Source organism: Ixodes scapularis, unplaced genomic scaffold (genome assembly GCF_016920785.2).
Source record: "Ixodes scapularis isolate PalLabHiFi unplaced genomic scaffold, ASM1692078v2 PGA_scaffold0__279_contigs__length_252992795, whole genome shotgun sequence".
Lineage (NCBI taxonomy): Eukaryota > Metazoa > Arthropoda > Arachnida > Ixodida > Ixodidae > Ixodes > Ixodes scapularis.
The window spans coordinates 94365170-94379287 of NW_024609835.1; the positions used below are offsets into that span (position 1 = coordinate 94365170).

Consider the following 14118-nt stretch of genomic DNA (forward strand, 5'->3'; position numbering starts at 1 on the left):
TCATTAAATGAAATAATTTTAAGCCGTACGGCTCCGGCCGCCGACATTATTGGACAGGAGGCAAGCTGCAGACGTTTGTGTGCCGAGCGAAAGGTTATATTTTTTTTGCATAGTTCATGGGCAGCGTCCCCTATAAGCGAGAGAGCTGCCCCGGTATCCAAAAGCGCGGCAAAAGGAATACCGAGCAAAGTAATCTCCATGCGTGGCTCGAACGTTTGAATATTAGGTTGAATTCGACATACAGATGGAACAAGTGACGTTGCGTGCAGGATCCCGACTGTGCAGTAGCCATTGGCGGGTCTGCAGTGGGGTTCATCGGCGCCGGCCGTAATAGTTTCCCGATTGGGTTGCCACGTGACCACCCGGATTTTCGCGGCCTATAGGCTTGCGAGGGTTGATCGGGTGGATTGGATTTCCATAATCCCTCCGCTCATTTCCACCCCTTCCGCCATTTGTTTCGTTCGCCACGGGTTTGCATTTAAGCCCTCTTTTTCGAAGTGGCGGCGCTCGGCAACAACTTTGGCACAGCGCCACAGTTGTGGTACTGGTCCGAATACCAGATTGAGTCGCCTGCACCAGGGCGCTCTTCGGATGTCCTCCAGTGACCCCGCATTGAACCAAAACTGGAGCGCCTCCGGCTGCTTTGATTGGGCATTCTCTGCCCCACCCGTGGAGGATTTGGCGCCGGGATTGCCTCGGGGCCCTGCAAAACACATGCGGGTTCGAGAGAGTTTGCGGCCAAAGGGGGTAGAAAATAGCTCTTCTAGGCGAGGCAGATTTCATCTGTGCTGCGGGAATGCCGGGCTAGATCTTTAATTGTCTCAAAAGTGCGGCTGTGTAGGTACATCTGGTACTTTAGGTGACATTGTCTGAGGATCCGAGCTATAATCTCTGACTCGAAGGCATCAGGTTGCGCCCTTGGTGTGAGTTCCCGTAATGCGCGAACACATTGAAGCAGGCTTTTGTTCGAATGTTGCGTTCGCGACTCGAGTTCTCTCAAGATTTGTAACTTGTAACCAGGTGGCAGAAACTCTGCTCGTAATTGCCGCTCGAACTCCGCTAGGCAGGTGAATGCACGTTGCAGCCTTAACCAGCACGAAGCGTTAGACTGTAGAGCGAGTGGGAGTACTCGGCTTATCACGAAGGATTCCGAGGCGCCTGAGGCGGCTTTGTAGACCTAGAGCTCACCCAGAAAGTCGGCGATTGACTTGGCGTCGTTGTAGCCAGTGTAGACCGGCACCGTCAGCTGGTGACGCAGCTCTGGCTCACGTGACTGCTGCCCGGTGAGACGCTGTGTGACAGCATTACACATGGCTGCCACCTTAAGTAGCAATTCGGCTTGCGAATCCGCCGAGCCTGCTCCTGTATTCACGCTTGCTTCGGGCCTCTTGCCATTCTTCGACTCGGACCGTAGTGTAGGAGACATGGCGGGAAAAACAAGAACACCATGCAGGCGAGAAAAGAGTGTCCGGCAACAGACGGTAACTCGACTCGAGGGAGATAAACACGCCCCCAAAATGTCACCCGCCTGATTGAGTATTGCTTTAAGGCTTCAATTCAACGTCCAATCGCGCTTTTGCGAACACAATCACTACTTCGAAAAGAAACACCGCAGTCGAAAAACAACTTATCAAGGGAAGAAACTCCACCCCGTGTCGCTCCGACAGAAGGGCAGCAAAAGTACGTTGGGCACAATGTGGTTGGGTTGCATTGCTGCGTGCCCATCGTGGAGGAACAACACGAAGCCGGGGTTTGCAAAACAAGAAACTAAATTTATTAGTGTAACAGGAATGGGCTGTTAGTATGAAAAAATAACCATGCCGTGGGGCGTTCGACCTGCACGTCTCCATGACCTCAGTCCGACTCCCTCCGTTCTGAGGTGTGCCCCCTTTTATAGGCTCTCGCACCTATTATTCAAGCACTTTTGCGCGCTTCGAACTGTGTACACTTTGGGCGGTCGGCAGTGGCCTTTGAACGTGGTGGCAGACCCTCGATCCCTCAAATAAACCTTTGTCTTTCATTATTGCCTACACAGGCACTAGAGTGCACAAAAGACTTGAATCCTCAAAACTGTGCCCATCAGACACAGACCATCACCACAGTTTGGAGACAAAGCTTAGGTATCCATCCGGTGTTGACCCAATCACAACGTTGAGCACGTTATAGCTTTTATACGGAGAACATTTTTGTCCCCGGGCAGACAGCCGAGAGCCTTTGGACCCGAACTTCAGTTGCATCAAAAGTAAGTCGAGTGTTTATGCAAGCATGGAACGCTTTGGTAAGGTAGGATGGAATTTTAACCGCTGTAGGAAATGTGGTCAATTTTCTCAGCTTTATATGCAAAACGTTTATCATGTGGCAAACACTTTACTGAAACGGCATTTTGATATACTAAAGTTACTAGCGATTTTTTTTCCGCACTCCATTCTAAGCCCACCCAAGACCATAAACAGCTCCTCCTCTAGGGTGAACATTTTCATATCTTCTTTGCAGAGTTCACTTCTAGAATTCCAGCAGTCATCTGTTCTTCCCTTCGTTCAACAAACTTTAACAAATTTAAGCACTAAACGGACCGTTGCTGGGAAGGCCCGTCTAATACATCAGCTTCATTTTTGACGTCTAATGATGTTCACACCCAGAAGCCGCGATGTTACATCCTCCAGTGTGTTTGTTAGCTACTGGTTCTGTTTTTCAAGTTGAAAGATTCGATTGTCCATCCCAGCCAAGCTTCTGTCGAGCATGGCTGAAAATAGAAAAGAACTGAAGTGGATTAGATATGTAGTTCTGAATTTTAATAACAAATTTTCTTCATTGAATATAAGTGCAACACGTCATGGGAACATCCCAAGCACTATTTGTTACAAGTGCGAACCGAGTGAACAAGTGGCTTGAAAGGGACAAATGGCAAAGCCTGAGGACAAGTTGAAGTGAAGGAATAAAAAACAAGATAACATGCTTCGTTGCTGTCAAAAACACAAGTGACTATATATTCTTCAAATCGCTATTACAGAACTAGTGCAAGCGGGCCGCAGACGCCACTAAGGTGTTCGATGTGCTACATTTCGGCTAAACCTTGTTGTGATCCTCCCTTTACAAAACATTACTTTTTTACACAGAGGTAAGGATACTAACGTTTCACGAGCCATGTACTCATGTCTCGTTGCAGCAGTGGCGTGCCGTGTGTGTCGCAAAATGTTTATATTAGAGATGTCATCAGGCCGGAATTCTCTCGTTGTTTTGAAATCCATGTTACAAACAAACGTCTGTTGCCATGCATGGTTATAGGGAGAAGGGGGTATGTACTACGATGTTTCTTCGTTTAGTCAGCACCTGTTACGGGGCGCTGGATCCTCGCACTACTTAAGATATTGTATATTTTCATAAAGAATCTACCTTCACTTTTCTGAGAAATGCATAATTAACTATTATCACGTTGTGCGGAAGGCGCAGAATGACCAAGATGAATATAGGTTTGAACTTGAACACTGTAAGAACTCAAAAGAAAAATAGCAAGAAAAACTGTATTGTTCTTGTGCGGTGTGCATACCACATTTTCGGGGTTAATCCTCTTCTAAGATTCATCAATTGTTATGATGTTTTAGTTGTTACTTGTAATTGGCTGCCTCTTTAGCGGAACTGGCATAGTTTTCCCTTCAGTGAAGTTTTCTGCTCCTGTGTCTAAGCAGCACTCGTCGGGTCTTAGATAAGCTAACGCAGGACCTGCATGTTGAGTAAGAAACATGGAGCTACAGCAATTGACTGTTGATCTCTGAACGTTTTGCTACAGTCTAAGAAATATAATGATCATTATTACATCGAGAACCCGAGCACAAGAGTATGTCAGAAGCAGCATGGTTACCTTCACTGAACGTTTCTACTCCTGTCTAACTGAAGGACGAGCTTGCTTTGAATCTTGGATCAACTGACGCGGAGCCTATAAGCACAAACAATTAATGCCAGTTTTCTGCACAGCGTTACATGGCACTGTTTAAAGCGAGTATTTTTAATTTTAGCATTGTGAAAGAAAAAAATCTAAGACTTGTACAATTCCTTGTAATGCCGAATTAAAGCGCAGCTCTTGAGGAGGAGGAGGTAAGAGTGCGGAGGAGGAGGAGGGGCATACCTTCCTCTCCATATCCCCCTTTCCTGCTCCCCTGCCATTTAGCGGGAAATTTTCGGTAATTTTCCCACTCTTGAGGAGGAGAAGGAAATAGTACGGAGAAGAGGGTGTGCCCCTCCTCTTCCTCCGTACTCTCTCCTTTTTTCCTCCTCCTCCTCCTCCTCCGCTCTTGAATTATTCCGATTTTGCGATATACTGTACTAAACAATCCGAGAAAGATATAAATACCGGGTGCTTTTTTTTTAGCTGCACCCTATTTTCAAAAAAAAGGAACGTGAGATAGAGTAATTTGAGCCCTGCGGAAGTGTTAGTGGCCATAGCGGCCTCTAGAAAAAGGTGAAATCAGATAATTAGCTAGCTAATTAACTAAAATATCTAACTAACTTTTTAATTGTTCACTTGAGGGCACATAATGTATTTAGAGGATTGATGATTGATCACAGTATGGTTTAGCCGTGTCGTCAAACTTGGATAAAAAATCCGTAGTAGGCGCTAAGGGGTCGAGAAATGCCACTTTAGTAAATGGAGTCAAACCGATACTAAACAGAAAAGAGCGCCGGTAAAGCCATCGTTCCGCCCTTCCGGACATGCGATTCGTGATTACCGCATCCGGCTCGCCTAAGCAAGTGGAGCCGGTTGCGATAATGACGAATCGCATGCCCGAAAGGGCGGAGCGATAATTTTATCGGCGCTCTTTTCTGTTTAGTTTCGGTTTGACCCCATTTACCAAAGTGACATTTCTCGACCCCGTAATGCCTACTAGGAATTTTTTTTATCCAAATTTGGCGACGCGGCTAGACCATACTGTGGTCGATCTTCAATCCTGTAAATACATTTTGTGCCCTCAAGTGAAAAATTAAAAAGTTAGTTAAAACATTTTAGTTAATTAGCTAGCTAATTTCCCAGTTTCGCCTTTTTTTCTAGAGGCCGCTATGGCCACTTACACTTCTGCAGGGCTCAAATTACTCTATCTCACGTTCCCTTTTTCTGAAAATTTGGTGCAGCCAAAAAACAAAGGCCCTGTATATATATACACGACATTTCACGAAAAGTGGACAAATTCAATATTGCGAAATCTACTCGCCGCAAAGAAAAAAAAAGCTTGTGTCATTTCGGTCCTGGGCCAGGGGCCTATTTAAAAAAAATTTAAAATCCGGGATAATGAGATTGTTAAATATTTTCGTGTAATTAACTTTTTCAACATTGTGTTTAAGGGAATGGTTTCAATTAGAAAATTGCTCAGCATCATCAAAAAACACTAAATCAACAAATTGCAGAACGGCAGAAAGCACCCGCAGCACTATACGGCTTTCTGAAAAACCGCACAAATTCGACGAGTTTTAAAGTTTCTGTTTTTAATCGGAGCGCATTTCGGTCCTGACGGCACCGCGCCCCGTGGAGAAATAGTGGAACCAGCCTCTGCTGCGTTGCGAGAGGACAGCGCAGCAGGGGTTCAGAAAGCCGTAAAATGCTGCCGGTGCTTTCTGTCGTTCTGCAGTTTGTTGATTTGGTGTTTTTCGATGATGCTGACCAATTTTCTGATGCAAAACCATGCCTTTAAACCCAATATTGAAAGAGTTAATTACACTTAAATAATTAACAATCTCATTATCCCGCACTTCAATAGCCTCTTCTTAAGTAGGCCCCTGGCCTTGGACAAAAATGATACAAGCCTTTTTTCCTTTTTTCTTTTGCTGCTCCGCGTAGTTTTTGCAATATCGAATGTGTCCACACTTCGTGAAACACCCTGTATATATTCTGGTTTTCTCGCTTACCGCTTGTCCGGAGAAAGGAAATATAGTTCACACATCTGGAAGCACCACGCTGTCAAAGTTGTGCCGGTGCAAGAAAAGAGGGCAGCCGGAGCAAAGCGGGAGAGCTAGATGGGTTAGAGGCACGTGATTCTCTCGATGTTATCCTACTTGCTCTCGGCTCTTGAAGTCTGCTTGGTGTTTTTGATTTCCTCAGCATTAGACCTGAGCGTGCTCCCCCGAGATGGCCCAGCAGACGAGCGAATGCACGACCCTCGGGGCCAATGGGATGTTTTCCTGCGTGACTGGTACGAAGTTCCTCTTTGTCTTGCACGAAATATTTGGTGAGTGTTGTAGGCGAGAGATACAGAGCTACCACGAGCAAGCCGTTGTCAACCTTTGCGGCACACAATTTACCAGCTTCGTCTGACTTGCCATAGAGATTGATGGGTACAGCACAGACTCGTACTTATGTAGATGGCCGCTTAACTAACGAGTACACAACGTTTTCGTACGTGCCTCCCTGTGATTTATGAATGGTGGTAGCATTTGCCTGCAGAACTGGTAGCTGGCATCTCCCCTTCACCTCCTCTTCTCCTCCTCTCCTCCTTCTCTCCCTTCCCTCCTCCTCTCCCCCTTCTCCCTCCTCCTTCACCCATCATCCTCCTCCTCTCCTAAGCCTCCTTCCTCCCCCTCCCCTCCTCATCCTGCCCTCCTTCCTTACCTCCTCCCTTGCCACTTCTCTCCTGACCTTCGTAACATCACACGTAACCCTCGTGACACTTGTGACCCCACAGATTACCCTCGTGACGTCACACGTGACGTCACTTGTGACGCCATTATGGGAAATGTGCCATTGTGCAGCGCGAGTTTACACCGACGGCGAAGCCGCTCAAGCCGGAAACGGGCGCCAAAGAGCTGCGCTATAAAAAGCTGGGTTGTTTGGATATCTAGACAGTCTTAACTCAGTCTGCCTAGCAAATGGGCGACATGTCACACGCTATGCATGAGAACTTCAACCAGTGCAGTACAACTGCTAGCCTGGTGTATTGAACATACACCAGTCAGTTGGGATTACACGAACTGATGCCGATATGATGCTCATTTGAGATCGAATTGGGCAGGAGTGGGGATGTAGCGCGTGCGTTTTGCTCCACCTGCTACGAGCTGTGACACGCTAGCCTATTTTACGCTTGTGACTAAGTACATACATCATGCAGACAGTCATGGAAGTGCAAGGACCATTTAGAGCACTTTGAAAACAATGTCGGACATAAGTTTAACTTCAGTGAAGCTTTCTGCCCCTGTGGAATTGTCCAAGCAGATCTCATGGGATCAGGAGTAAGCCAACACAGGTGCTGCAAGTGGACTAAAAAAGAGCATAAGGCTGACTGTTTTGAATCTACTGCATTTTCTTTTCAACCTGTGCGCGGCCTGCTAGAATTTCAGAACTTTGGCTGCAAACACCATTATTGTTTTTTTTTCTATTAATTTCGATTACATTCGTCATGAGACTCACGACGCAGCTCACTGGGAACACGGCGATGCAAATTTTGAGGAAACACTTGGTTTTATTAATGGTTTACGACGCAACTATTGGACATCAGCGCGACTGCAGCGAGCCATTTTCAAAAAGAGTGATGGCTTCGTCTCTGTGCACTCGTTAAGACTTCTGTCTCTTTTTAATCATTTAATATTCGAGCTGTTTCACCACCATCATTCACCAGGCACTAACTAGCTCAATTCAGATCGATAATTGCTTAGTAGCTTGGGCGCAAAGCTGAATGTCTTTGTACTGCAACCTGAGTATGCGTGGCGCTGGCTTATCTGCTTGCGTCCCGGCCATGCGTGATTTCTTCCTAGCTTGGGCGAAAGCGTTGATGTGTGCGTACTGCCGCTCTGTGTATGCTCGGCGCTGGTTTCTTTGCTGATTAGGACGACGCCATAGTGGACGACGTCAAAAACGACGTCTAGGATGATTCCTAGGACAGCGTCAAGGGAAATCTCAAGGACGACCTCTTGGACGACCTAGATGACAGCGTCAAGGAGGACGCCCAAACGACGCCTAGAACGACCTCTAGGACGACCTCTAGGGCCATCTTAAGGAAGACCTCTAGGACGACCTGAACAACGACGTCTAGCGCGACGTCGAAGGCGACGTGTTTAACAACCTCGAAGACAACGTCCGCATACGCGCGGTGCCTTCGCATGCAGACGCGCCACGCCGCCGTGCGGCGCTTTCGATGCGCAGCGCCGCGCAGGACTCGATGGCCTGCTAGCCTACCGTCGCTAGTCAAGCGCGCGATAGCAGGTCGGCATGGTTATGTCTGTTGGGACCTATTTTATTGACATATATTTTTAATAAAAAAAATAAAGAAAACGGCATTGGCGAAATAGCCCAAGGCGAAGCTTGTCCATGGCCGCGGCGTCGCACGAGAACCAGAGCTCTGTTGTCCTTGCGTAGAAGAGTCTTTCCCGAAGGTATATTGGCCTCGGGAGAAGGGAGATGATTGCCTGCGCATAGTCCTCGACACCTACGGCAAAACCGATTCCGGAGGCATCTGCCCGTGTGCTGCTGAGTAGCGGGGAAAGGTGGAACGGTTGGCACTGCGGCAAAGTTGGCTAAACACGCAGAATAAATGGAAGTCAATTGGGTGAAAGAGGAATTTGGCCTGAAACATTGTCATACAGGAGGCGAAGAAGAAAAAACCCATTGCAACACGGCGAAAACTAAAATGCCAAGCAACCCGCCGCTCGCTGAGGGGAACCGGGCGCTCCAGTGAGCGAAGGACACGAGGAATGGCTTGGAGCGGTGCTGGCGTGTGCGAAATGGTGTCATCGGCTGTGTAGGGATTGCACCCAAGAAGATTCATGCGTTGCACGGGTTCTAGGCTCGTGTCGCTTAAGTTTATTCGAAATCCCGACCGCAGCAAGTCTTTTACGATGAGGCGCAGTGTAGGAGCCAACTTGACTGGCTCGGAGTGAGCGCGCTAGAAGTTGGCTTTATGAGACCATGCCCAAAGTCTATGGGCGCGATTTACCCTGCCGACGGCACTGGCCAAGGGTTGTATGGAAAAAACGGTGCCGAGCGTATCCCGAAAGGCATATGACAAAAACGGTGTGACAAAAACCTGACTCCTACTTTGAAAGGGGTCAGATCGAGAGGATGGATGCAGCGTGCTGTGATAAAAGGCTTCGGCGATGTCGAGCCTCACCATATACGCTTGGGGCGGGAGGGGGTTTGCTTTGATGGCCTGGGGAAGCGGAGTTAGACGAAACAGAGGTGCCGGGAGGTGAGGAGCTAGTGCGGCGTAGTCTGAAAGAAAGCGGAACTCAGTGGCTGATTTAGCGTCGGGAAAGCTGGGATTGAGCTTCGGCCTACGCGAGGAGTGTCCGGTGATGCCTTCGTGCAGGGAATGGGAAGTGCAGTGATCTCGGTCGGCCCATGAAAACTAAATGCCCCACTAAACACTGCCCAGTCGACTCTAGTTCCCGTTGCTCTTGACTTGTAGGCGGAGCTGCCCAGGTCCGACTCGGAGTCTTCGATGTCGCTTTGTTTGTCAGTTGTGTGTTCCTTTGTGTTGATATGGTTTTCGTTCTCACCTTCGTATGAGTAGAAGGGGTCGTCATCGGGGTTAGACTTGATGACGCTGTCGCTCCTGCTGAGCCACCCCTGGATTCGTTCCGCGGTGATGGGTGCCCAGGTAGCACGCCAGAGGAATGCCCAACTTGGGCAAAGGTCTGGCAAACATAAGGGCCCAACTTTGGCGCAGTTGGGATTTTGCATCATGGCAATCATCAGTGCCAAAGTACGGTGCCTAACTATAGCTGTAGTTGGGCGATCCTAGGGCATGCCAAAGTTCGGCTCTTCTCTGGAACGCCAGAGGAGCGCCAAAGTTGGTGCCATACCTGGGCCATAACTGCCAAAGCAACGCCGAATTTGGGTATTTCGGACATGCCAAGTTTGGCCTTTCTCTGGTCCGCCACAGTTCTGCCAAAGTAAGTGCCAGACTTGAACCATAACTGCCAGAGCAACGCCTAATTTGGGTATTTCGGTCACACCAAGTTTGGCTTTTCTCTGGCCCGCCACAGCTGTGCCAAAGTAAATGCCAGACTTGAGCCATAACTGCCAAAGCAACGCCTAATTTGGGAATTTTTGACATGCCAAGTTTGGCCTTTCTCTGGTACGCCACAGTTCTGCCAAAGTAAGTGCCAGACTTGAACCCTAACTGCCAGAGGAACGCCTAATTTGGGTATTTTGGCCACAACAAGTTTGGCCTTTCTCTGGTGCGCCACAGTTCTGCCAAAGTAAGTGCCAGACCTGAGCCATAACTGTCGCAATAAATCTTAATTTGGCGATTCGGGCCATGCCGAAGTTTGGCTCTTCTCTGGCTACCCACTGAAGTGCAAAATAATTGCCAAAAGTGGAAAAGAAAACGGAGAGGCCTGCCCAAGTTTGCATATATCTCTGGTGTTTCCAGAAATGCTCTTTCACGCGCCCCAGGGCCGGTTTGCTCATCTTGCGGCTGCGGACGCGGCCGCGGCCAGGAGGGATTTTTATGTCACGTGACCAGCTCCATGGGGACAAGGAAGTACCTAGCGTCCCTGCCTAATGGCGGAGAGATCCGCATCACTTCAAGCACAAAAGCGTCATTTCGCTCGCAGAAACTGATTGGAGGGACTTTCAACTGGAATCTAATTGACCGCCCCTTTATACTGTAGGAGCGGCAGGTAAAGTTACGGCCAGGGAGGGCAAATAGGAGCCAAAATAAAGAAAAAACCACACGAGATAAAAGCGGTAGCAGTATTTTTATATACCTTCGCCGGCGCAGCGTCTTGCGCCTTCTGTTGTGGTCGGGAAGAAGAAGACGCCGTTGCGAACGGCCGTGGAAAAAATGCTCTCTGGTGGAAACACCGCATCGGCCACTGGCCGAGTTATTTCTAAGTCTTCGGATGACGTCTCCAACGAATATAAGGTCATACTTCCACGTCTGCCAACCGGCAACATCGTCCTCAACTCCGTATTTCTCCACGCCGATCTGACTGCTAGGCCATACACGGCCCCGGACTTTCGAGATGTTATCGACCTGAAAGATGTCAAAGCCACCGGACAATTTCAGATGAGTCATGTGTGGATGGTGACCTGCGTCAACGCCCTCGCCAAAGAGAAGCTTTGCAGTCGTGGTGAGTTGGTCGTGAAAGGCAAGAAATGCCTTGTCCTTGACCCAGACACCCGGGACCTCAAGATCAAGCTTATTTGGCTTCCGGACTACCTCGAAGATAGGCGTATCATCGAAGCTCTGGCACCTTACGGCACAGTCCGTAACATCAGCCGAGAGAAGTGGCGCTGCCCCGGCATGGAGCACATGGACACCCTCAACAGGGAAGTTAACATTACCCTGCACGAAGGAATCACCACGGAGAGAATCCCATTCCTACTTAAAGTGTATGGGTGTCAATCGCTCATCCTTATTCCAGGAAGGCCCCCTTTGTGCCTCAGGTGCAACAGGGTAGGACACGTCCGCCGACAGTGCAGAACACCGCGCTGCTCGGAATGTAAACGCTACGGACACACCGCAGACGACTGCGTCACAACTTACGCAAGCAAGCTTCGCGGAACGATATCCCAGGACGAAGAGGAACGGTCTGAGCTCCTGATGGATGTCTCGGAGGTTGTCGATGCTTCCGGGCACACACCATCCGCAGAAGCCTTTAAGAGCCAAGCCGAAGGTGACCTACCAGCAGCAGTGACCGACCCCCAAACCACGGAAAACGATCCAGAACTCCTCCCTGAACCATCCCCCCCACCTGACGATGATGACGACAACTCGTCCACAACCACGGTCGTCGGGGAGGATGCTACAGCAAGTGGTGACGACACCACCACCACCTTTGAGGTAGCACCAACGACCATCGGGTTGGATGCAGACGCGCTGAAGCCGCAAGATCTTTCAGAAGGACTCGGCTATCAGTCTGACACTGTTGTAGCTGATGAAGGGGCTGTCGCAAAATCGAGAAAAGATAGAAAACAGGTAGGAACCAGGTACCAACCGTATCGAAAACAAAGTAGCCATAAGACGCTTGAAGATGGTCATGAGGGGCTTTAGCTCACCCTAATGCCCCTCATAAAATGCGCCCTGCATTTGCATTTTTTAACGTTAAATGTAAGGGGCTTAAGGTCTAAAAGGAAACAGTACCAACTTCTAAGGCTCTTGAATCACGAGCATGTTGACATAGCCGCAATACAAGAAACGAAATTGTCATCAGATGAAGACGTGGCAGAGGCTTTAGAGCCTTTTCGGAAGGACTTCGAAATATGTGTGAGTCAGGCAGTAGGCCTTTCTGCCGGTTGTTTTCTGTTTCTTCGTAAACAGCTTGGCTATTCGTCTGTTTCCTTGACCAGTGACCAGGAAGGGCGTCTCATTTTATGTGACCTTTCTTTAAGAGAGATCAACTGGCGTTTTATTTGTATATATGCTCCTAATACGGTGAATGGAAGGGCTTCCTACTTCCAGTTTCTAGCACATTTTCTGAACACCGACAAAACAGTTGTACTAATGGGAGATTTTAATTGTGTCTGTAGCGCAGAAGACCGTGCGCTACAGCAGACACGGTATGAGAAAAGCTCTGCGTTACTCATTGACATACTCCAGGAGCGCAACCTTGTAGATGTGGCATGTCGGAAAGACCAATCAATACGTTTTACCCACTTTCAAGGTGTTTCACACGCTCGTCTTGATCGAATATATGTATCAGGCGATGCATTTAATTTAATGAACAACTATAACGATAAACCGGTGTTCTTTTCTGACCATTGTTTAGTTTCTGTTAGCTTGGGGACCAAAACCCTCCGTGTTTTTCGGCCCAAATGGGAACTGTGGAAACTTAATCTGAAGCTTTTAAAAGATGACAAGTTTTCAAAAGGAGTTTCATTAATTCTATCAGAGAGCCTTAAGAATAGTAATATGCATATCTTTGCAATATGGGACAGTTTTAAGCAAGAGGTAAAAAACTTGGCAATTGAACGCTCTACAACAATATCTTACGAAAACAAACAGGAACAGCGCGAACTCTATAAAACTCTCTCGTTATTCCATGAGATGGAAAGCATCAATCCTGGTTTTCACAACGACGACATCAATGTCACCAGAGCGCAGCTTCAAAAATTCGAGGCAGAAAGATATCGGGGAGCTGTAATACGTTCTCGCACGAAAAAGTTTTTGCTTGGCGAGCAACCCACCAGACGATCCCTGGATGATGAAAGGCGATATGCCCTATCAAAAGAAATATTAGAAATAGATCAAGAAGGCATAACTATCAAGGAGCCAACCTTGATTGTTAAAGCATTTCAAAACTACTACTTAAGCATTTTTGGCAAGGCTATTCACACAGGCAATGAAAAGGGTGTAGATAACTTGTTATCATTGATGCCTGCACTTAGTGAAGATGATAAAAAGATCATAGAAGGCCCTATAACTTTAGATGAAGTCGGTGCCGCAATAGACTCTCTTCAAAATGGCAAAACACCAGGACCCGATGGGCTTAGTGCAGAGTTTTATAAGAAATACCGAGACAAACTATGTCAAGTGTTACTTGACGTTTTTCATAACTCCTATCAATGGAATACGCTTCCTCCATCTTTTTACGACTGCCATACTGTCCTAATACCCAAGACGGAAGACGTGGAACTGAGAAAAAAAGTTGAAAATTATAGACCAATATCACTTTGCAATGTAGATTACAAGATCTTTGCTAAAATATTGAATGACAGACTCCAGCTAGTAATCGAAAACCTTATTGGTAAGCACCAAACATGTGGTATAAAAGGAAGAAGTATTCAAACCAATATCCACATTGCGCGCTCGGTACTCGAGTGTGCCTCTGACAGTAACACACAAGTTGCTTTGACACAAATTGACTTGTCAAAAGCCTTTGATCGTGTGAGCCACGCATTTTTGTTTGCACTCCTACGCCACATCAACGTAGGCGAAACAGTGTCCGAAGGCATTAACTTATGCTATCTTAATAGCACTACAAGATTAATTGTGAACAACATGCTTTCCGATAAAATACACATAAATGCTTCCGTTCGCCAAGGCTGTCCATTATCACCTCTTCTCTTCGCCATATATCTGGAACCTTTGTGTCAGAGCATATTTGCAAGTCAGAGTATTCAAGGATTTGCACTTAATAATGTTGAGGTAAAGGTACTCGCTTATGCCGATGAAGTTGCCGTCTTCTGTGCTG

General features: G+C 47.6%; 1 protein-coding gene across 1 annotated transcript; it reads left to right on the forward strand.

The window, feature by feature from the left end:
- The first annotated feature begins 10766 nt into the window (after positions 1 to 10766).
- On the forward strand, positions 10767 to 11978 carry LOC120846281. The gene has a single exon (XM_040217986.3). It carries the CDS (start codon positions 10767 to 10769, stop codon positions 11976 to 11978), a length of 1212 nt encoding a protein of 403 aa, XP_040073920.2.
- The last annotated feature ends 2140 nt before the right edge of the window (positions 11979 to 14118 follow it).

Coding starts and splice junctions, on each gene's coding strand:
- LOC120846281 (XM_040217986.3), top strand. CDS start 10,767: ATGCTCTCTGGTGGAAACACCGCATCGGCCACTGGCCGAGTTATTTCT.